General features: G+C 47.9%; 2 protein-coding genes across 2 annotated transcripts in view; both read right to left on the minus strand.

Annotated features, from left to right (window-relative positions):
- The window catches only part of SSU72 (SSU72 homolog, RNA polymerase II CTD phosphatase), a 43,456-nt gene extending 30,511 nt beyond the window's left edge, over window positions 1–12,945 (minus strand). The window contains exon 1 of the mRNA XM_044445271.1: window positions 12,692–12,945. Within this exon, the coding sequence (XP_044301206.1) occupies window positions 12,692–12,771 (80 nt within the window). The 5' untranslated portion in view covers window positions 12,772–12,945. The remainder of the gene's footprint in view (window positions 1–12,691) is intronic.
- A 1,519-nt stretch (window positions 12,946–14,464) lies between these two features.
- On the minus strand, window positions 14,465–15,565 carry LOC123031004 (actin-related protein T2-like). The gene has a single exon (XM_044445399.1). It carries the CDS (start codon window positions 15,563–15,565, stop codon window positions 14,465–14,467), a length of 1,101 nt encoding a protein of 366 aa, XP_044301334.1.
- Between the last annotated feature and the right edge of the window lie 8,668 nt (window positions 15,566–24,233).

Below are 24,233 nucleotides of genomic sequence, written 5' to 3' on the forward strand. Positions count from 1 at the left end.
CAGGACTCCAGATGAGGCCTAGCCAGTGCTGAGTAAAGAGGAACTAGTGTTTCATGGGATTTGGAAGTAATACCTCTATTCATGTGGCCTAAAATGGCATTTGCTGTTTTTGCAGCCACATCACAGGGTTGATTCATATTCCGCTTGTGATCTACAACAATTCCAGGATCTTCCTCATTTGCAGTATCGTTGAGCCATGTATGCCCCATCTTGTAACAATGCATTTGGTTGCTTTTTCCTAGGTGCATTCATCCCTGTTGAATTCCCTTCTGTTGTTTTCAGCCCAGCACTCTGGCCTATCAAGATCACCTTGAGTCTTACTTCTTTTTTCCAGGGTATTAGCTATCCCACCCAATTCTGTGTCATCTGCAAGTCTGTAATTGTCCTTGCACTTCCTCATCCAAATCATTATTAAAATGTGGAAGAGCACTGGGCCCAGGACTGAACCCTGCAGCACCCCGCCGGTTACCTCTCCCCATCTTCACGACAACAGCCTCACCCCTTCCCAGGTGGGAGGGGGTTAAATCAGACAGTAAGGGCAGGAGGTAAATGCTCTGTGGCCCCAATCATTCTGCTTAGCCTTGAAACAAACCAAGAATTTTTCCTCTCAATATTTAAAAAGCAGGGACCTCCTACTAAAGTGATTTTATCCAGGTTTGTCTGCAAAGGCAAAAGGAAGTTGTACTGCTTCCTGTTACCTCTCAGATGAACAAGGGATGCCAGGGTCATCAACCAAAACAAAAACTAGTCAGCAAAAACAGTAGCAGGGAAACATCACCTTGGCCCCACCTGGAAGTGAATGCCTTTTTATAACTCACCTTTTCTCCGGCATGGGCAACCCAATCTTCCCATTTGTAAGTTTTTAGTCATACGCCAGGTGTGAGCTGGGCCCATATCGTTATATACAGCACACACTGAACTTTAAATTGCATTTTCTGAGCCATTCATCTGAAAGCCAGGCTTGTGAAGAGCACAGAAAACGGGTGCTTGGCTACTGGAGACTAGAAATTGGCCCAAGCATATGGTGACTCAAGAGTCTGGTCTGCAAGACGTTCCCCGACATGTCCATGCAGTGCCTTGCAAAACAAGAGAGGATTCTGCTCTGAGAGAGTTGTTTATTTGCATCCTTTGGGCCAACCAAGGACAGTCAACTGACTGCTGCTACACTGGTCTGCCCCCAGAAAGCTCTTTTAACTCCCATTTATTTACCTTTGCTGGACAGAGGCTGCCCCAAGGGGAACAAGTAATTTGCATTTGCTGCAGAACTGCAACACGCAAAGCCAAGGAGGTGCCACTATTATGGGATGGCTCCCCCAGTGCAGCTCAGAGTATCATCCTGAAGGGCAACTGGTGCTAAAGGAACACCGCTTTGCCTTCCCTTCTGTCTCTGGAGGGGTGAAAGGAAGGTACCCTCGATTCTCCTGAAGATGAAACTGCAAAATGTATGGGAACACAGCACAGCCGATAAAAAATAGCAGTGCCTGTTTGACTCAGCTGTCTTTGAGGGGCAGGATCTTGTCTTGTGCTTGCTTAAAGCAAGGATGGGGAAGCTCTTTCAACCAGAGTGTCAATTCCAAAGGCAAAAACTACCAGCCTGTTGTACCTTGAAGGCCTTACTACCGGTACAAAAGCCTCAGGAAAAGCATTTCGGCTTTTCAGAATGGGATAAATCCGCACAAGAGAAGGAGGGGTAAGGAGCCATCTAAGGAACCCCAGAAGGCCAGACTTGGGCTCCAGGGAGGCTAGATTTGTTTGTGGGCCCAAGATTCCCCCCTCCTGGTTCAGGAAAGGACTGTTCAGAAACTATTTGGGTGGGAAGTTTAAGGACAGCACCAAGGCAGCTCACAGTATCTTGGGAAGTACAAAAGCACCTTACTAGTGTCCGGATAGCAGCACTCCCGGTACTGGTACTGTGCCCGTCGTAAGAGCAGATGGAAGGCTGGGCTCTAGCAGCACCTTGCTCCAATTTGGAGAAGAAGAAGAGGGGGAGAGCAGAATGGACCTCCCTGGGCATGAGAATCAAAGGCACTGTGTGATTCTAGCGGGATAATTTCCACTTGCCCTCACCCCACTGCCACTCTGTTGGCAGACAGAAACTGAAGGGCACAGGAGCAGAGCAACGAATTCCGCTGGGTGTTGCTGGTGGAATCCTCACCTGGAGAGGCTCAGAGTTAAGGGCCACCAGTAGTGCTGCTCATCTCCTAATAAGCCCCACGGGGCCAGCACTTCTGTACCTCTCCGATACACAATCGGCCCCGGCTGAGATTACAGTGAGACAGACCAAGTCGATTTAACAACCACTCATCCAGCATCTGGCACAAACAGACCCCCCCCCCCCCAATCTCTCTCTCTCTCCCCTATCTGAATTCACTCCTGCTCCATAAACTGAGAATACAAAAGAGAACATTGCACCTCACTGCAAATGCAAATGATGGGGCTAATTATAGGAGGAGAGATGAATCAGGCTTCACCGGGATTGACTACAGAGGGACATCTGGTTTGACAAGGGAAACATACTGCAGTTAAGTTTATCCAACCGAGTTTCGTCTTTGGTGCTAGATTTGGAGCAGCGGCTACTAAGAACAAGCAGCTGTTACTTAGCAGCAGCAGCAGCAGCTTGGTGCAGCAGATTCTCGCATTCTGATCTGTTTCCAGAGAGCAGCAAAGGAGGCAGGCCTTGAAGCAGCCTTTACATAAGCATTTCATTCAAATGTTAACTAGTTGGGGGTACCAGCTTTGAACAAAGCCAGCCACAAGGAGGGAGTCACTTCCCGACCTGAGGTGGAACCTCCTTTTAGGAATGTCACTAAGCTAAATACGAGTGCCAGGAGCCAAATGGTGCCTTGAAATGCGGGCCTGCCCTATTCACACTTAAAGCAGTCTCTTGCTGCAGGCCCCAAGTATGATCTAAATTGCATTGCCTGCCTCATCTCCTCCACCCGGGCCTGGCTTTACACGCTGATGACAAGGCCCTGCTGCTGTATTCATGGAATGTCTTTATGCTTTCCTAGCAGCATTTCCATTTCCCCCAGAAATGGGGTACTAGAAGATTTATCGTTGCCCTGCAAGTTCTCTCACCCACCCTCCAGAACTAAGCACTGCAACCCAATCTGGGGCAGCAGGAAGCTAAGCAGTTGTAAGCAACTCTAATGTGTTGCAAACACCCAAAACCAGCTGAAGCCGAAATTGGCAATGAAGTAAAAACCCGGCCGAATCAGCTATCAGGCAAGGCGAGCTGCTTCCACTGAACACTTTACGTGCCATTTCTGTTGGAGATCCCACCCGCCAAGTCACCTCAACAACCTACGGATGTGCATCACAGGCAGGCTGGAGATGTGACTCTGGCAAACCGTGAAATACACTTTTGCCCCTCAAACGTTTTAACCATGTCTGGCAGACAAGGTACAGTCACCGGGTTCTGACAGCACTCTGAAGCAGGGTTCAGCATGGCCTTCCACGGAGGTGTGAAATGCAGGTTGACGTGTCATCTGAACTCAGCCAGTGGCTCGACTCAAGTGTTAAGGCAGCAGTCATCCTATGGCGCAATACGTAGGCTATGCTAGGTGGTATCAATGGGAATTTTAGTTCAAAATATCCAGTAGGCACAAAATTAGCCATTGCAGTACAGGAACCAAGACAGGAGACCCACGGGTTAGAGATAGATACAATTCAAACTGCAGGTGAAGACAAATTTTCACTGATCCTGCAGAGGTCAGAATCTCAGATTAGGAACAGAGAGGCCCATATTCATATCTTTGCCCGGGCACCTTCCGTAGGAGATAATCGGCCAAATCTAGCCTACCTCAAAGGGTCCTTATAAGGACAAAATGGGCAAAGAAAGCCTTGGGTTCCCTGGATGGAAAGGTTGTGAAATGTATTAATTAAATGAAACACGCACAGCTCAGGCAAACACAATACCGGAAATGTTCAGAGAAGCCAATGTATGTAAGAGAACACAGGTAAAGCTGCTCTTTATCCTATACATCAAAGGAGTTTTTCTTACCATACCCTTAATGAAAAGGCAACATTGGAGACTAAGTGGCGTTTGGGGGAAAATGAGTCTGTGTGGAAAGCGCTTATGCTCAACCCCCTCCCCATACCTCAATTTATAGACCCAGTGGGTCTCTGGAAGACGGCGACGACACCTGCCTCCCTCCAGATGCTGCGCATGGTGCGCATGTTCCCCTCATCAACGGTCCTCCAGAATGCACAGCGCTGTCTTTGAGTCATTATGTGGGGAGGTGAATGGGTGCATTGAAGAGCAGGGTCTGCAGACAGACGGTTCCAAGCTGTGTGTGGTGAGGAGGTGTCATGAGTAACACACATGCCTGCTCATTATTTTAACAAGTCTCCAACGAGTCACTGGGCGAGAAAGATGCTTAGATTACGAAAGCAAGGCTGAGGAAGACAAATCAGGGAAGCGAAAGCCACAGGCTTGAAAAAGGATGGAAGATGGTCAGTGCCATTCATCCGGGGAAGCAATGGACAAGAATACCACCTTTAAAAGCTGGACAGTTTTGCAGCCTGAGCTACAGCAGACAATAATGCAATGGGCTGCCCTGGGGCAGACTAGGAAGATCAGGGTTCAAAGGCACACTTAGCAAGACTGGCTCTGTTCACCAGCTAGGGCGATTACGGCCCAACTCCCTCGAGCTCGTCCGGTGCAGAGGTGGGTTACCAGGTCCTCTTCCCCTGTTCTGAACATGACTGTGCGCTTTCAACACTCATGCTAGTTGGCCCTTATGGGAACTGCAGACCAAAGCATCTGGAAAGAACTGGGCTCTCCTCTCTGGACTGCAGGAATAAAGTGGGGGATTAAACACCTACCTCCCCCAAACTCATCGGAAGCAAGGCAGGATGAAGTAGCAAAAGTTTAAAGCACAACAGGTCAGCCCATTTACCTCACAATCTGACAAAAGAAGAGAAGAACTAATTCCAGTCAAATGCAAAATAAAGAGATTAAGCTCTACAGCAATAAGGGTGGTTTGAAAGGCAACACTACGGATGTGACAAATCCCTGAACTGCCAGTAAAGAGAAATGCGGCAATCAACACAACTTGCTCACATCCACCCAGAAGGAAGTTAAGACTTGTATAGAATTCTCCTGATGGCAAGTGATCACACGTCATCTGCTTAAAAGGGCACCAGCGTGTGATTCATCTCATACAAAACTGCTGCTTTGCTCACTACAGAAAAAGCATGGAGGCCCCTCTATGTGATGATGCACTCTGCATGTTTAATGGGATTGCACGTGTTCTCAGAATAAGGGCTCCCAGTTGGTGAAGTGACGCCCACTAAGACTGGAATCAAAAGTCTCCTATGAACTACAACAGACCCACAATCTCTCAGGCCACTGTATAAAAGCCAATTAAATTGGAGGAGTGGGTTCAGGGCCATTCACATGCCAGTGGAACACGTGGAGCTGAACAGCCCTGGCCTGCCTGCTTTAAGTGGCCAACTCAGATTGCCCCCATCTGCCCCCCTCCATATGTGCTGACTAGTATTTCCATCATCTTCAGCCAGGCCACGGTGGCTGGGGATTATGGGCATAGTGGTCTTTACCCCAGAAGCCTGGTTCAGCCAAGGCACCTCACTTTAGATTCAAAGATACTTAGGGAGGAAACCATGTGTGCCAAAGAGTTTGAGTGCATATAGTGATGAAATGCGGATGCAGATAATCAGCAGACAAGCAAGAGAAAGTCCCCCCCCCCCCGTAGAGTCCCACAGCTTCCTGATACACAGAATGCCACTGGGGACACTAAGAGCTCAGACACCTGTGGAGCGCCACAGAGCCACCATCCCCGCATGGGCTTTGTACAGTTCCTCTCCCTCTGCTTCCGAGGCAGTCAATATACATAAGCTAGTTCTCCTTCCGGAGAGATAAGGGAAGGCCCAGCGATCCCAACCCACCTCCGCAGAAAGGGTACTAAAGATCAGCTGGTAGTGCCACCCACAGACTGAGGCCCGACAGCAGCTAACCCTTACAAGGAAGGGTTGGCTTTATAGCTAGAATCCTTGCGTATGTTGGGACACAGGGGACCGTTCACACTGCCAGTTCCCGGAAGTTACCCCCTGCCACACCGTCTTTGGGCTGTGGATCCTGGTTCACAGTCCAGCACATCTGGAGGGTGCCAAATTGGCCCAGTCTGAATGAATTCATCAGAGCACCTCTGTGCTGCCTACGCAGGCAGTAATAAGAAATTACATGCAGCTGAGAGCGCAGGTAGTGCTGGAACAACAAGCTGCAGCCACCAGCTGTACTGGTTTCCGTCCTACTGGCCAATAAAGGAGCGCTGGCACAAAAACCGGGAAGGTCGGAGAGAGGATGAAGCAACCCCCTCCTCTTCTGCGAGACCATGTGGCAAAAGGAAACTTTATCACTGGCCTGTAGAGAGGGGAGCACCAGGGTCTCCCACAGCCTCCCCTCCACAGCTAGCAAAGACACGACCAACCACCCAGGCGGCCAGTAAGTAAAAGAGAAAATCCACTAGCTGATAGAGGCTGGGTGAGCATTTGCATGGGTGTATCAGGTTTTCCCTAATCGCTGCATGAAAAACGGACAAGTTGGGTTTTACATCCTCATAGGGACAGCTGCGTTTCTGTACTTCCTCTGTTTGGGCACAAAGGGTTCCACCTGCAGGCTGGCGACGCTCTAACCTTATGCTGCAACAGAGCAGCAAGCCTTGGTTAAGGCAGACCAGGGAATTGTGAGCTTGAATTCTGCCAAATAAGACCTACCCTGCAGGACCCGACAGCTCGTGGGTTCTTGGCTATGGGACGTTTGTGAATATTCAGAGCAAGCAAGTTGCTTCCAGCATGCTTCTGCTTCCAGTTAATTACCTAAGCTCATGTCATGGGTAGGAGGTGCTCACCCACATGCTCCCACCAATGCGCGGGTTGAAAAACCCAGGAACTGGCTGTAACATGTGAACCAGGCCTAACGGACTCTCCAAGCCATGTATCAGAACATGACATCTGAACCGAGACTATGTGGAACAGCTAAGCCTAAGCTCATTAGGAGTAAAATGCAGAGTTCCCGCCCCCCCCCATGGCTATTAGCTTTACAAGTTGTTATATTACTTGTTAACATTTTAAAGATGAGCAAAAACCTATTAATGATTTCAGTAAGGCAAACCACTCTGCAAAAATTCATGCAAGTTTAAAGTCTAATTATTTTAGTGTAAACTTCTATGTTGAGGTGGCTCTTTTGCACACAGCTGCCAGAGTTTTATCAAGAAGCCGTGTAGATAATCACTCCATCATGCCCCCAAAACCGAAAATTATATCAAAGTGAGCTTATGGGCCCTTGGTCTTTCCTCCCAGTTCAAATACACTGCTGGCAAGCAAGTAGGAGCACTTCCAAATTACAAGGAATTGACAGACTGGCTTATTAGTAGATGCATTCATGATTCAACCTTTGCCTGGGATCACCTTCCCAAACTTCTTCACCAAAGTTCTTTGCGTCAGTAGCCCATACCGGAAACTCCACTATCTACACATGTAAACAACACACAGCCATGAACTTGGGGATCCACCAGGTTCAGGGCAAGAGTTGGACCAATGAAACTTAATCATAAACAGAAAAGATCGATGAACTGCAGTATTTTTTCTTACTACACAGCTCCATATTTGATGAATGCACTTCCTTTTCCTATGTGAGGTATCTCAGGTTCCCTTGGAAAGAACAGAAAAGGACAGAATGGGCTTGTTCTAGTCATTGTGGCAACAACCATGAAATCCAGGAAGCGCTGATCCAACACTGTAACACAACTTTGTACCTGAGAAATGGCACTTGCATGAATTTCATGGAGAACAATTCTATGGAAGCTTTTTTTTTTTTTAGTACTTCAGCTCTCCAACCGTCTCCAGGCCAACTAAAATGCTTAATGTAGGATCCCAGCAGATGGATTTCAAAGAAATCCTTTTATGGCATACTTATTGGCTGGATTACATAAAGAGCGGTTGGAGGAAACGCTGGTATGTCCTGCTGCACCCTAAGCAAATCACGTGTTGAAGAAGAAGCAACTCAACTATCATAGAAAGATGCAACTCTCAAGTAGATTCCCCCCACAAGAATCCCCCCTTCCCATCCTAATGCCCAAGGCAGTTGCCTTCAGTTCAAAACAGTGAAAGGGGAATAGGAAAAGAGATGAAGAGGCAATCCTATTCCTATATATGCTCACTTGGGAAGCCAGTTCCACGGAAATAGGCTTTAATAGGCCTATTTGGTGAGTAGCAACTGCCCCCAGGAATCTGCATAAAGGAATTATACTGAAGGTTTCTGGGGAGTTTTCTTTCAGAACACAGATGAATAATGCAGGTATACTTGACACGGTGAATTAACGAACTTTTATGTTAGTAATATTTGTAGATTGATTTACTAAGTTACACTGAACAAAGCCGGACCGCTGAATAAACACAGGCAGGATTAGGTTCAGGTCAGCAATACTAAGAACGCAACCTCCAAGCAACGTTCCCAAGCTGAGAGCTTATTTGGAGAATCGTAAGATGTGAGCTCTAAGTGCCCCCTAGATGTTGGGCCACACCGCTCATTGCCCCAAGTCTACTAGCCATGGTGGTAGGGGATGATGGGAGCTGCAGACCAAAACATTTAAAGAAGGCCAGACTGCCACTGGACATACAGCAAGTTGACCATGGCAGCCTGCTTCAAGGAAGTAAGAGATGGACAATTTCATTTGTCTAATGGCAGGAACTCAAGTCAACCAATCACAAGAATAAACTAGGCATACTGACAGGCACAGAAATAAAACCTGAAGCTTGGGGCACTACAGGAATGCTGTGGGCTTGCACAGAAAGCCGGGGGGGGGAGCCAGGGCGGGACAAGAGAACAGGCCAATCCCCTCAAAGAATAATCCTGGCATTTCTCAGAATGAACCAGGGAATCTCACACCAGAAAGAGAGTCACAGTGAAGCCCCTATTAAGCTGAGCAATGAGGAGGGCTGGCATCCAAAGCCGACCTGTGTCTCCACACCCATGAATGGGGCCACTACTTCCTTCCATGGGTATCTTCTTGTAAGGGCTCACTCCAAACTTGGGAGATTTTGGAAGACTGGCACTAAGAGAAGAAAAGTTCAACCACCACCCCACATAAGCAGACAAGCATGCGAAATCCCAGCAAGCAAAGGACAAATCCACTTAGAGCAGTACATCAGAAACTCCTGCAAGGATGGGGGACACTTATCTGAACATATCCTACTATGAACAAGCCCACTGTTAAAGATGGCACGAAGCCATCACGCAGGTTTTTTTGAACTTTAGCAGCCAGCGACACCACCCAGAAATCTGGAGTCGCTGCAAGAAAAACGTGCAAGTCCATGCTTTTCAAATCTGGGCCATTTAACCAGACGTAACACAAGCCTTGCTCCACTCAGTGCTTTAGATGAGGGTTAGGGAACCCAGGCACCTCTTGACATTTTGACGACACTACCCATCTTCTCTGGCTACTGGCCATGCTGGCTGGGGCTTCTGACAGCTGGTGCCCAACAGCTCTCCCACCCCTTCCTTAAATGTTCATGGGGTTCTCCTCGAGGAACTCATATTCATTAATTACCCATTAGTTGATTATTTGCATTAGTTCCCTCAGGCAAATGATCAAGCTGATTAAGAAGCAGAATGGTGGATATCCTCATCTTCCCCCTATTCAGCGCATGATTAAATAGAGAGCATGCTATTTATTGTTTAGACTAAATTACTCCAAAGACAAGACAGTAAGACTCTGGTACACAAATCCCTGATGCTAAACTTTGTGAGAGTGTGTGTGTGTTTTGTAAACTGGCCCCTCCCTCCCCCAAAACCCAATGCATTTAACATGGACACATCAACGCATTTTAGTGAGGCAGCGAATGTCAACATTTCAAAAGCACTACAGCTGGTAGGAACAGCAAGAGTGCCAACATTTAGAAACACCTACTCAGGGTGCAATGATCTGCTTGTTTAGATAAGAAGGCTTAACATGTTCCAGTATTACTAGTCCTCAGAGCCTGCCAGGGAATGCTGGGAATTCTAGCTCCCCTTTTGTCTCGACATGATAGTGCTGCACCCTTGATGATTTCCCGAACAAAGGCCTCAAGCCCAGTCTCTGCTGACGGTTGCTCCCAGCATCCCATCTCTGGTATTTCTGTCATGGCTGAGAAGCAGGGCTTAATGAGTCAGACTTGCTAGACTCCATATCATTAATCATTTCTGCTAGTGCTTTCTGAAAACACAACAGTCAATTATCTCAAAAAATAACAGATTTTGCCTCCAACCCCTAAGCAGGCTTGTTGCTGCTGGCTAGACCCCAGGTGCTGATGCATGCGATGGGAATTGCTTGGAAGTGATGCAACTGAGCCCAGATTTTATGAACAAATTTGCTGACTGCCGGTTATAACAACTGTGTGTGACAGAGAAAAAAAATAAGCCCTCTGAATAAAGCCTTAGCTAGAGCTGAAAACTGGGAGGACCCAGGCTTGAGTGCCTCATTGCCAGAATCTGTCTTAAGGGGATAGGAAAGCTCAGGAAAAAAAACTAGGGGGAAATAAGAACACATAGGGGGAAATCATTTCCTCCTAATTTTTCCACAATTCCATGTTTTTAAAATCTGGATTTCCCCCCATTTTCCTAGGTCTTCCCAACTCTTCTCAGCTCTAGTCCTACTAAGGGAGGCACTGCTGGGTGCAGCAACCAGAAAACAAGACAGACGGCAGTGATCTCATCTTCAGGGTCCTGACTCGGAATGTGCAATACACATACAGCATGCCCTGAACAGATCAAGTGTTGCATAAACTATGCCCCCCTTTTAAGCCTCACTTCTGCTATGAGCATACAAGCTGTAGGCAAACCAGTATCTTGACAGGAAAAGATGCTGGAGTTCAGACAGTTACCGCTAGAGAGACTTGTCATTGGGATAATACTGACCTACCTTAGAGGCTGGTTGTAAACATTACACAGATACTAATGAGCAGGGCAACAAAGGCAGGAGCTGTCCTGTCCAAGGTTCCAGCCAGCTGCATCCCTGAAGATACCGCACATCATCCTGCCCTCCCACTTCTTCAACAGACAGTCCACAGTCTATGCACAGGAACAGTCCTGATTTGGCTGCTTGGGCTGTTTTTAGGGGGAAATGCCCTCTGAATACTCAAGAAGGAAACGGAACGTGACAGTTTCCCTAAGCAAGCAGACCCCCCCCCTTTTTGCTTCTCAATGGCCTTCCTTGAGCTCCACAGCCGTTGGCACTCCACCTGAGTTTTCTACGACAGGGAGTGGCATACAAGCAGCACTCTGAATACTGCTTAAGCAGGATACAAGTGCCAAATATTATTCAGTGACCACAGATGGAGAGGAGGTTGTGGAGAAGTAGTGAGATAAACAAATCAGCATTGGCTAGGAATCTGAAGAGAGAACTATAAAGAGAGTGACAGGAACAAGTAAAAATGCATTAGAAAGGTAGGATCAAAAGCAGCTGTCTTTTTTTTTTCCTTTTCCAGCCTTCAATCAAAGAGGAAAGGAGAAGAGGGTACTGCCATCCCTCTAAAAAAAACCCACTTCCTTTATTTTAGAAGTCACACACTGACAGGGGGCTGAGGGAAGAAAAAAGGAACAATGAGATGAAATGAAGCAGCCTTTGAAAGGAAACAAGCCCAGCACTTAAGCTGCTTCTTTTGCCACCCTCAATTTACAAAAAGCTTACTGTGGAACTGAAACGGTCCTATTGTTTTTTTTATCTTCTCACCCTCTGGGCATCTGACTGTGTGCGCATGCTTGAAACTGAAAGGAGGAATAATTTCATCATGGGCAAGCCCCTAATGAAACCCCACCCATTCAAAGAACACATACCTCATGTGACGGGAAGTGGGTGAAACATTGCAGTGATGATGCTCTGGGCCTCTAATGAGGCATAAGATGGCCACATGATAGAAAGTTCCCTCTCCGGTTTTCTTCTCACCCCACCTAACCGTCTAAACCAGGCTGGTGGCTTCCAAGTATGCTGGGACTACAACTACCAGTATTCCAAGCAAACCCACACGTTCTGTGTATTTTGAGAAAGAGGATTAGGATGCAATTTATTCCTCTTGCTCACTGGAACTGATGGGAGTTGTCACCCAACACAGCTTAAGGCCAGCAGCCCAAGGAAGGGACTACTTAAAATTATAATGAAGCCTCCCCCCGCGGAAATCCACCAAATCTGTTCATAGTTTTCGCCATTTTCCGGCTTCTCAATCCATTATGGAAAGTGGTTCCTTGAAATCCTACTGAAGCCCCCTCCTCAAAATGGATGGAATCTGTTCATGAGATGACGATCCCCTGCAACCCCCCCCCGCACCCCCACTCCTGGGGTGGACTGACATCGTACTAAGGCCCCCTCCAGACTGGAGACCACCTGAAACCTTCCCTCGTCCCCCAGCTTCTCACTAGGGGAAGGGGTTGCCTGGATGGATTGGACTTTCACCACAGGAGGCCCCTCCCCGCCGAACACAGGCGAGCTGCCCAAGGGATCCGGAGCTTCCCTGGCCGCCTCCCCCGCCCCTTCCCCTTCCCCTCGGAGCTGCTCCCGCAGCGGAAGGGCTTCACCACTGCGCCACCGGGGCGTCCTGCCCCTTCCCCGCCGCTTTCAAGGAGAGACAGAGCGAGCGGGGCGGGATGCAAGAGCGGAGTGGGAGCGCGGGCTAGCCAGGCCCAGAGTGGCTTTACCTGAGGATATTGTGGGCCTCCATGCTGCGGTTTTGGTTGCTGGAGCAAACCACAGCCACCCGGAGCGGCGAGGAGGGCATGGCGGGCTGGCTGGCTGGCTGGCTGGCGAGGAAGGGACGGGGGCTGGGGGGCAGGTGGGGGCCAGAAAGGGAGGGCGGCGGCGGCGGGCCCTTGGCGAGGCGTCCTTCCCTCGACGACGACGGCGGCGGCGACACAGCCGGCCGGCGGGCGGGCGGGCGGGCGGCAGCGTCTCCTCCTCCGTCCGTCCTCACAAAATGGCGGCCGCGGGGAGCGGAACAGGCGGGGCCTGGCGACGTGTCCGGCTTTGGCAGCGGGCCGCCCCGCCCACTCTCGCGTCCGCCGCCCAGCCTTCCTTTCGGACCATAGAGAATACGGAATAAGAAAATACAGAGTGGCTCCTCGTCTCGTGGCCCCACCGCCCCCTCTCTAGCCGCCTTGCTCTCTCTGCGCTTTGCGCTCGGCCAGGCGGAGAGCGACTCGCCGCCCGCCCACTCCTTACGGTCATTTGCATATCGCTATGGAAACCGAAGAGGAAAGAGGGCTGAGGGCCTTCGGCGGTGTCTGGGACAGGAAAACAGCGTCGCCCTAGCGGGGCTGTTGTTTTATGCACATGCCCGGCTGAGGCGCTCCAGGGCTGTCATGGCGTCCCGAAAGGAACCCTGGGAGGTGTAGTTCTCTTGGAGGCACTAGGAATGCGCTGTCAAAAAAGGGCTTGCCATCCTCTAGTCCAGCTTTCCCCAGAAGATTACATTTCCCAGAAGGTAAAATATATTCTGAGAATCTAAATTTTTTATATATATATATATATATATATAAATATACAAACATGGAAAATACATATAGTTCTGAGGAGGGCAAAAGACTTTTTTTGACAGGCTGCTAAGGCAGGTTTAACAAAAAAAAGTGACTCTCCCTAAGGCAAAAAAAAAAAAAAATCTTGGTTCCTACCGGTTTAGCTGACAAAGCCCACTGCAAGGGATACGGGGAACTGTTGTTTAGGAATGGGCCTGGAAAATCTCTGTCAAATTACTTGGTCAAACCTCTGCACTACTCAAGGATCCTAGGGGAAGAGGGAGGTCTGGCTGAAAAGCTCAGGTTGGCTGGGCAGCGGTGTCCCAGTACCTGGGACACATAAGGGTGTCTAGTGACGTCACATCATGGATCTTGGTGACATCATAAGGCAGTGCTTGTGATGTCACGAGGCTGCAAGAGCATATTCTCTGAGCTGCCAAAAGAAAACCTTTCAAGAGCAAAGACAGAGAGCCTAGGAACCAGGCGGTGGAGGCCACAATCTGAAAGCCCCAGAGAGGGAGGGAAATCATTCAAAATCATTTCCCTTATTTATTTAATGGCTTTATATTCCATTACAATAGCCCATAACAGGGCTGCCTGTGCAGCTCACAATATCACCTGTATATCAGATATGCACCTCTTGCTTTTTTAAAAAGAATTTCTTTTCCCCATTGGAAAAATTGAAAGTTAAACCCAGATGACATTGAAACTTAAACATACGCCTTACGTTCTTTTTCAGACTAATAAGTGAAGCTCATTCTCTTACTGTTCCAAAACCTCTTTCAGAACAAGACAAAAGTGTAAATGACCCTAAAATGACAACCACACTCATAATTTGTTGACTTCGACACTCATTGTCCATTTAATTCATGCCACAATCTCACAGATCCACTTTTTATCATTCTGTTCTATATATACCCTTCCAGAGCGGACTTGAAGCTGGCTGTAGTTTTGAGTGTCTTAAAAGCACTTATGTTGGACTCCAGCCGCACCAAACTCTTTGTAGTCATCACGCGTAAACCACATGGGTTCGAAAGAGGTCAGATGCGTAAGGATGGAGCCGCCAACCCAACTGGCATAAGATCTTTCTGGAGAGGCTACAATTCGCATTGGAACTTTCTTGGAAACTTCCTGCTCCACCTCTTTCAAAAGTCTTTCATCCAGTCCACGGAAGAGAGACGATCCCCCTGCGAGGATCACATTCCCACAGAGAGGAGCATAGATGTCCTTGTCACACTTCTTGATGCTCTTGGTGATCATGGTGTGGATCCCCGGTGCTTCAATGCCTATGGTCTTTGGCACAAACAGGATTTCCGGTGCTTGGCAGAGATGCAGATTGATCCGGACGGAATTCCCGTCTGGAAGCTTGAGGACCTTCTCGGCATTCTTCTTGACTTCCTGCGTGGGCTCCAAGGCCACATAGCAGAACTTTTCCTTGATATCCTTCACCATGGTTTTCTTGGCACTGCTGATAGAATGGCTGTTCTCCAAAAGGAGACTGGCGAGATATTCCGTAACATCCTTCCCTCCGACATCAAGTCTGGACACCCCATGAGGTAGACAATACCCGTCATAGATAGGGACGGTGTGGGTTACGCCTTCCCCACTGTCCATGACCAACCCGGTGGTGCGTCCTAACGCATAAAGAGCCAACGTCGCTTGGACGGACAGGTACATCCCTGGAATATTGAAACATTCGAACATCACCTCTGTGATTTTTTCCCGATTCTGAGGCGGATTCAGGGGTGGTTCTGAAAGCAGCAGAAGCCTTTCGCTGGCTTTTATTTTAAGCTCATTTTCGAAAATATGCCTCCACAGTTTCACCATGTCATTCCAACAGGTGATCCTGCCACGCTCAATGGGATAATTCAACACCACAGCACCTTTCTTGGAGAGGGCTGTCTCCCCCACGTAGAATTCCTCCGCTTTCTGTTTTGGGTGGCCAATGACAGACGTGACAAATGCCCGTGGCTTATTCTCACCTGCGATCCCGGCTTTACATGAGCCAGATCCATTGTCAATTATTACGGCTGGTGTTCGTAAGATCTTCTGATCCAACATCTTACTGTTAAGAAAGGACCCAAGAAAATACAGCCCCTGCTGCTTCTCGCCTGGAATCTTTAGTTGATGCTGGCCGGTCTGGTGAGGGAAAGTTCTAGAATCCTAAGAGCACAAAAGGCAAGAAACCTTGACATTCCAGCCGTAGCTGTAGCAAGAACTGATCCTCACATTTGATCATCAAAAATAAAATTGCTGTAGCAAGGAGTGATCAGCAGTTCACCAGTAAGGATTGATCGTAGCTTCTCTCTCAAGGCAGCCAAGGGGTCAGAGTTTCACGCTTGTCAAGCATAATTCCAACACAAATCCCAAAGCCGTTGCATATATTGTGCAATGAATAAATAAATTTCATGGAAACAAATTGGTGAGGATTCTTTCTTTCTCTCAGCAACATTCCTGGCTTGTGTGAGCAGCCAAGCAAGCAATGGATGTAATTAGGCTGCAGTGGAATGTGACATCCTGACACCAGTGCTAGCTTAATTAAGGGTTTTCATCAAACATTGACCCAAGAAGGTTTGAGGTCCATCCCTCCTTGCTATGCAGAATGTTCTCCAGAAAGGAGGGGAAGGACATGCCTGTAGGAAGCACTTCAAACACTCCTAGTCTTTGGCTTCATGGTGTAATGGATGAATCGATTACAGTAACTGAAGAAAGAAAGCTTAATTGACTTAAGAAGTTCACCCAATGAACTGGGTAGCAGATGTCTGCATTTTTCAAAAGTACTGTGATATTTCTAAATGCTTCTGATAAACACAGAAGATGAAAACCACCCAAACAAAGGATGCTGAAATGGCTACAAGGCTGAGCTGTCTTCAGGTGCTCAGAGGCACCATGGGTGACCTGCGCGGGGGATGCTGGGGGGGAACTGGGAGCCCAACCGGATTCCAACTGGTGGTGAAGTCCTGCATGGATTCACAGGCAAATGGTGGTGAGATTTGCAACGGAAACATGATAGCTGCCTTTGAGCATGTGAAAAGTTCTCACACGGAAGACTGAACATGCGTATTCTCTCTTCCACCAGAGCAAGAAGTGGAAACTGCAGAAAAGTAGAAGCCAGAAAAACATTTGGAGACATGTCACAGTGATTTTCCCCACTGGAGCAGACAAGATTGCACAGGGAAGGGACTTGATGATATTCCTCTGTCGTTATGCTTTGGAGTGAATTTCCGTTTTGGGAAATCGAACTGGTCCCAGCTGCAGAGGCTGTGCCTGGGCTCACAGCCAGCATGCATTTTCTAAGAATGTGGAAATTGGATTCCCTCTTCCAGAGCCAGGGCCCTGATGTGAATTAGCCAGCTCTAAATAATTAATATAACTATTTTCAGCCATTTCTAGAGAAACATTTTTTAGCGTCCCTTCTCAAAGATTTTTGGAAAGTGTCGGCTCAGGCACTAGATGGCATCATTGCACAGCCAAGATGAGAATCCTCAGCACACGAGACTGATTGATTTATTATAAGCAAGGGAGGGATCCAAGGTTGCCAACTGCCTGAAACATAAACTGCAGAGCCTGCTCTTCGGCATGGCTGAAAACTGTGATATACACAAGGCAATATATCAATCCTTGTTATGGCATGGCGAGGCAGCAGTTCAGTAGCAATGCCCATGTTGCATCCATTCAGAAAGAGGGTGGTTTCTGTTGGTTTTTTAATGGTGGGTTTCAACAAATTAAAGCAAAAATAAAAATAAATTAAGAAAAAGGTACAAGATTCGTTTTCTCACATATGCTCTGAATAGATCAGTTGTGATCTATTATGCAATTATGCAAAAATCTCACAAGGGTGAGATTTTTGCCATCCAGCTATACCTAGGCTTCGACAAAGGCAGCGCAAATCTCCATGCATTTATCCATTCATAGATCACCTGTCTAAAAATCTATACCTTGGCTCTTCAAACTGAAGCAAATGAAAACGAAACGGAAGGAGGAGGAGGCTGAAACCCCCAGTCACAAGAGCCTTCTTTGGAAGATGCATAATAACCCTCGCAGAATTGCCGTCCTGCTTGCTTTAAGGCTCCAATTATTCACTGAGGAAAAAGGATTCAGCAGAGGATTAGAAACTCAAATCCTGCAGCCCTTATATTAAGTTTTCACCGAACAAGCTGGTCTGAACGACTCACGCCTATTTATTACGCCCAAAAAATCAGCTGTTTTCCTAGGGCACCATCCCCGGAGGAGAACCACACTGGGAATGGTGTTCCTGAACTTTGCAGTGCTGGAGAAAATGCACTCTGCACTAGCTCAGGAGCACTTTGGCCTGCCCTTGCTTCATCCGATGCAAGATTTAGGCCTGGTACGCAGGCCTGGGAACGGGTGGAAGGGGAAGGGATTGAATCCCAGCAAGACTGGAAGTCGTTTCCATCCTGGCGTCCCCCTCTGGTCGCATCCATGGACTTCTCTTCATCGGCCGCTCTGAAAGACTTCACCTGCCCGCCGTGACTCAGCAGAACTATGAGCCACACCTGTCGGCCTGTTCTGAACATCCAAAACCCCACACAGTGCATCCACCACACCAGGAGGCAAAGAGCTTCCAAAAGACATCTGACCCCCTGCCAGATTCATTCCAAATATGCTGCGCCCTTCCTTTTCTCCGTTGGGTACCATGTTTAAATCTCCCTTCCATTGTTTCCAACATCTTTCAAGGCATCCTCGATTTTAAAGTCTGCCCAGCCCAAGTCTGACACGAAGCTTCCCCACACAAGTTTCTCTGCCTCCACCAATGTGTTGCCCACCCAGCATAGAAACAGAGTGAGTCAGAAGGGGCCTCCCAGGCCATCTAGTCTGACCGCCCCCCCCCCCGGCTCTAGCGGCTCTGCTCACAACATGCCTACCATGTCATGTGCGTGTCCAGCCTGTCCTTGAAGACCCCCACCGATGGGGCCTCAACCACCTCCCCTGGAAGCCCATTCCACACCCTGGGGGTCCTGACTGTCAGGAAGTGCTTCCTGGCATCCAAATGGAACCTTGGCTCCCTGAGCTTGGCTCCGTTGGAGCGCGTCCTGCCTTCCTCTGCAGGGGAGAACAGGTCTCTACCCACCTCCATGTGACACCCCCTCACACACCTGTATGTTGCCAACAGTTCCGCTCGGAGTCTCCTCTTCTCCAGGCTGGAGAGACCCAGTTCCCTCAGTCTCACCTCGCGTGGCTTTCCCTGCAAACCGGCCACCAACCTCGTGGCCCTGCGCTGCACTGACTCCAACCTGGCTACATCCCTTCTGTAATGAGGGGCCCAGACTTGTATGCAAGACTCCAACATCTCCCGGCACCTCCCCATCCACTCGGCTTGTTTACTCCATCATCTTCTCTCCCACCTCTCAGGTGCTCATTTTATGGCCTTCTTTTTTCTGGCAGTGAATGAAGATGGGGAGCTGGGCTTTTGCAGCCCTTTGAGAAAACCGGGCGGAGTGACTTCACATTTCTATTCTTGCCTCACACATGTCTGTCTGCTCTAAAAATAGCCTTTCATTAGCCAAACTGTCTCGCAGCTTTGTGTGTACATGGAAAGAAGGTTGTTTTCCCCACTCCTTGGCTGCCTGACTTTGTGGAAGGTCCTGCAAAGCAGAAATGATCTACCGGAGCGAGGATATTGCAAGCCGTGGGGGCAGCGGTGGCTGGGAAACTCCAGACCACCTTTCAGTTGCAAAGCTCACTGGATGATCTCGGACCAGCCACAGACTCTGCCTTTCAGCCTCTCCTACCTCACAAGGTTGGTTTTAGGATAAGCGGGTAGGAGAGGAAACCTCGTATGCCCCCCAAGCTCCTTGGTGGAAGGACAGTGTAGAAACACAGCTACCTTGTTACAGCTGCCAAATACAATGAGTGCTGTTGCTTGTTCCAACGCTGGTAACCCCCCCCCCAAAAAAAGAGTTCACTGGCCCAGTTGCCAGCCCTGTCTCCCCAGTGTACTGCTTCCAATCCTCATGCACTGCCTTCTGGAAAATCGTTCCCTGACCTTGCTTCAAAGGGAAGTAAGCCCTGTATCCAAAACAGATCCGGTCCAATTCTGTTTTAAGCTCAAGGTAGTCCTATCGATCTTGGCTCCTTTTCTCATACCTGAGAGATTAAGCAAAGAAAGTGGAGGGGGGGGGGAGTTATTTTCAGCCACAGCAATATGCCAGAACAAATCACGGGCTGAGAAAAGAAAGTCCTGGCAGGGTTTTCTTGAGAGCTGTAATTACTTAGAGGGATGGACGGCACTTTTAGGGATATTAACATCTTGTGAAAAGGAGAGAATAGGAAGGATAGGAGCTGGCTCTGGATAAAACCAATATTGGTACCACTTGTGCAGGGGCTGATTATACCCTCTGACTTTGGGGATCTATGAGGAAGGAGCAGCCGCATGAACAGGGACCGAGGGTTGGGGTAAGTTGTGGCAACCCAGGTTCATGCTGGACATCAGGAAAAGCTTCCTCACTGTCAGAGCAAAAGGACAGTGGAACCAGCTGCCTGGAGAGGTGGGGGCTCTCCCACATTGGAGGCATTCAAAAAGAAACTGGACAGCCCTCTGAGTGAGATGGTGTGAATTGGTGTCTCACAACAGCAGGCGGCTGGACTAGATGGCCTTCGTGGCCCCTTCCAGCTCTACTATTCTATGATTCGATGAAATCCAGCTGGAGACACATTAAGCAAAGATGTTGCACCATCATGGGTGGCTTCATGTCCCTCTCATGTGGACAAAGATTCCAACCACACATCCCATCCACCTGCTCACCCCCAAGCAGCTGTGCCTAGGAAGCCTGCTTGGAGGGCCATGGCTGCACTGGTCATGTCTTGCCCCACGCGAGACTTGGGGCAGCGCGCTTCGCACAGGACAAAGGAACCATCTGTGGGGTGACCCTTCCACTCCCGCCAGCTCATGCAGCACCCATCTGGCATACCTGCCAAGCAGGGAAATTCTTCATAGCAGCAGCCAATTCAGGAAGGTTGTAATGTGGTTGGTGGCACATGCCACGGAACGGACCAAATGGAATCCGTGGCTTCACATCTCCGTCTGCTCCTGTGCGTTTTGTAATCTTGAACGGCAAGCCAGCAACTGTTCTTCCTTCTAGGTTCCCTGCAGGCAACAGTTTTTTTCCTGTATTTTTTAAGCGACTTTAAATTCATTTCGATGATGCCTTGCTGTTACATTGGTCTTGTATTTGATTGCTTTATGTTTATACACTGTAGTCAACTGCCCAGGGAGCTTCCGCCAGGGGGCGGTACAGAAATGAAATTAACAATATGTCTGCTTATCCACTGGAGGTTTTATTCTGAAATGTATAGACATTAACCATGGGGCTGAACACTGTTCCCAAAGCAAACTCCTATAAAGCTTGGAATAACAGCTGCGATGGATAAAAACCACACACACAGGGCCTAACCTGCCTGGATAAGCTCGGGGCATCCTTCACGGCCTTCTCTTGCATTGGACAATGAAAAGCAGCACCATGGAGAGCTCCTATAACGCTCAGAACAAAAGCTGCAGTGGATGAAGAGCCCCCAGGGGGATAAAATCTACCACCCCCCTGATGCTCCCATGACCTACCCAGGTTCCTGCACCCCTGAAACCCTGAATGCCAGATTCTGACGCCACTCTGCCTGTATCTGTCCTCTTGCAGCTTTCCTCCAGGTACGGACCTTCACGCAGCAGGTTTTGCTATGCCGGCAACGCTGCGCTTGCTCAATTCAGCACCACAGTGATCCTACACTTGTTTGGCCCATACCATACCCGGAGCAGGGCCTTCTCTGCAGTGGCACCCAGACTATGGAATGCGCTCCCCAGAGAGGTCCTCCTGGCACCGACGTGATACTCCTTCCGGCACCAGGTAAAGACCTTTTTATTTAACCATCATTTTAATATTCAAGGGTTTTAGATGTTTTAAGATGGTTTCTTCTCTGTTCTCAGAGTCACATTTTCTATTTTTTCTTCCTTTTCCTCTTCGCTGATAATGTTCAGTTGATATGCTTTTAACAATTGTGGTTTTATTATTGTATTATTTTAATTTTATATTATGTAAAACATCCTGAGCATTTATGCGGAAGGATGTGATACAAATGTTTGTAATAAATAATAATACTTAATTTCAGGCTGTGGGAATGAGGGGGTGCTAGGCACAGCAGTGACCGTCCGTATCTCCTTCCTGCACCTGACAAATAACAAAAGCCATGCGAGATCACAATCTGCGAGGTTATTCTGTGCCCACGTGCTCTGGAGATACTGTCCACCTGCTCAGAATGAAAGTAGCACCTGTGTGATCCTGGACTCTTTGTGTTGCTTTTTTAAGGGGAAGAGGCAACAAAGAACATGGGCTGGGAAGGAAGGTGGACCGATACTAATAAAAAGGTAAAGGTTTCCCCTTGATGTGACGTCCAGTCACGCCTGACTCTAGGGGATGGTGCTCATCCCCGTTTCCTGGCCGAGGGAGCAAGCATTTGTCTCCATGGTCGTGTGGCCGGCGTGACTGAACACCAAAGTGCACGGAATGCTGTTACCTGCCCACCGAAGTGGCACCTTTTTATCTGCTTGCATTTGCATGCTTTCGAACTGCAAGGTGGGCAGGAGCTGGGACGGAGCAACGGGAACTCACCCCATTGTGCAGGTTCGAACCGGCGACCTTTCAATCTACCAGCCCAGCAGCACAGCGGTTTTAACCACTGTGCCACCTGCAGTAGTTCCCCCCTAATCCAGATGTTTTGGAATTCAGCTATCCTCACCAGCATGGTCAGCTGACAGATGCTGGAGCTGCGGTCCAAAGTGACTGGAGGGCGCCAAGTTAGGGAAACTGGTCCAGGACAAACTCACCTTATCCACTCATCCATCGCTGCAGTGCTTTTGTTATTATGCATCTGAACAACAGATTCAGTTCCGCTTCCCCGGTATTGTAAATTAGCCACCTCTCACATAAATACCGGAATATTGGTTTCATTGTATTTGTCGATGCAGGTAGACACATCAAAGCTGTAGTGGACAAGGCTTTTTTTATCAACTTTTATTTGTTCTTGATAGTTCATGAAGGGAACCATTGAGAATCTATTTGCATAGCTCCGCCTGGACTCAATTTCTAGGTCACACCCCACCATGACCAAGAAACAATTTCCAGAAACTGATTTTAAGTGCATATGTACCGTGAGTGTTGACTTCCAAAAGCAGGGTGTCTTTTTCTTTCTTTCTTTTGTTTTAGGATGGGCTCACAAAAAAGATCAATGAAATAGTAAGACAATAGATAGTTGGCATTGCTTATACAGGGAAAGGAATGAAAAAGATTTAAAAACTACTCTATTGCTGTAGAACTGTGGAATAACTAGTCACCCATTTACTGTTATCGACTAATTAAAAGAAGCCCCTCTTCATATCAGCATCCTAATTCTCCGAAAGGATCTCCTAGATGGAGATCTGGCAATATTTTAATTTGCCTACATAACCAATTAGAACAATTAAAGGAAATTTATCAGCCACTTAAGCAAAATGCCTCAGTAGCTCTAATTTCATTAAGACACACAACAGGAGAGTGTTTGTCATTTTGTAAAACTTGACAGCTGGGCAACCAGGAAAAACAATGAGACAATTTCAACACTAAGGCACAAAATAATGATTAATACTAAAGTATGGTTATGTTTGCAGGATTGCAGAAGTAGTGAGCATGCGTGTAGGAAAAGGCCAGCCTGCCTAATGGTTAAGCACAGAGAACCACATTGATGGAACGACTAACTTGGATAGCTTTAGTTTCGTATCACCTACAAGTCCCAAAAAACTTTGGCAGTTTGGCCTGTGATGAGTTTCAGCCTCTCTGTCACCACTAAGATAGCCTTTCTTCCCAAACTGGGGCCTTCCAGATGTTGCTGGACTCCAAACTCCTATCAACCCCAAACAAAATGTCCTGTTGCTAGGGATAATGGGAGTTGTAGCCCCAAATGCTTGGAGAGCACTGCACTTTTGCCCATCAATAGAACACCTTTCTTTCTCCAGAAGCGGTATGTTGCGTCATCGTTCACACCTTTATTTATTAAATTTCTACCCTGTTTTTCTCGCCAACGTGTTCGTTGCATTGCTAGAGAGGAATATGGATCTGAACCTCTTGGTTAAAAGCAAGGAAGGACAAATCACTCTGTTTTTCCAGTCCATGCCAATTCTGTCTTTCCCAGAAGGTTTCTTTCCATTTCCCATTAATCTGAGAGTTTGTCTTTAAACATCTCAAAATAACGATCACCACCCATCTTCTATACAGCTTCCCCCAAGCCGGTGTAATCCAGATGTGATGGATTACAACTTCTGTAATTCCAGTACTGGTCTTCTTACACCTTCAGGGCAGTTCATCTACCATAGCAAGTCACCAGCTATTTATTAATTTTGATTTATTCATTTACTGTATTTGCATCCGGCCTTTTTTCCTTTTCAGCAACTCAGATTCTCTTGCTCCCCTTAATCTAACCCCATGTGTTAGGCTGGATTGAGGAGCTGTTGCTGCTCCAAACTCTCTCGGTGACCTGCATGGCCGAGTGGGGACTAAAACCCGGATCACCTGAATCCCAGTCCAACAATCCTAACCACAATACCACACTGGCTGTCTTTTGAAGCAGCCCTGTGCCTCTCTCTTTTCAGTACCTATAAACTCTGAATCATTAAGCTGCCCTTATTCACCTAGTAAATATGAACTGACTAGGAAAGACCGCAGACATATTTGTAAAACTATCTTAA

Source organism: Varanus komodoensis, unplaced genomic scaffold (assembly GCF_004798865.1).
Source record: "Varanus komodoensis strain SLA01 unplaced genomic scaffold, ASM479886v1 scaffold48, whole genome shotgun sequence".
Taxonomy (NCBI): domain Eukaryota; kingdom Metazoa; phylum Chordata; class Lepidosauria; order Squamata; family Varanidae; genus Varanus; species Varanus komodoensis.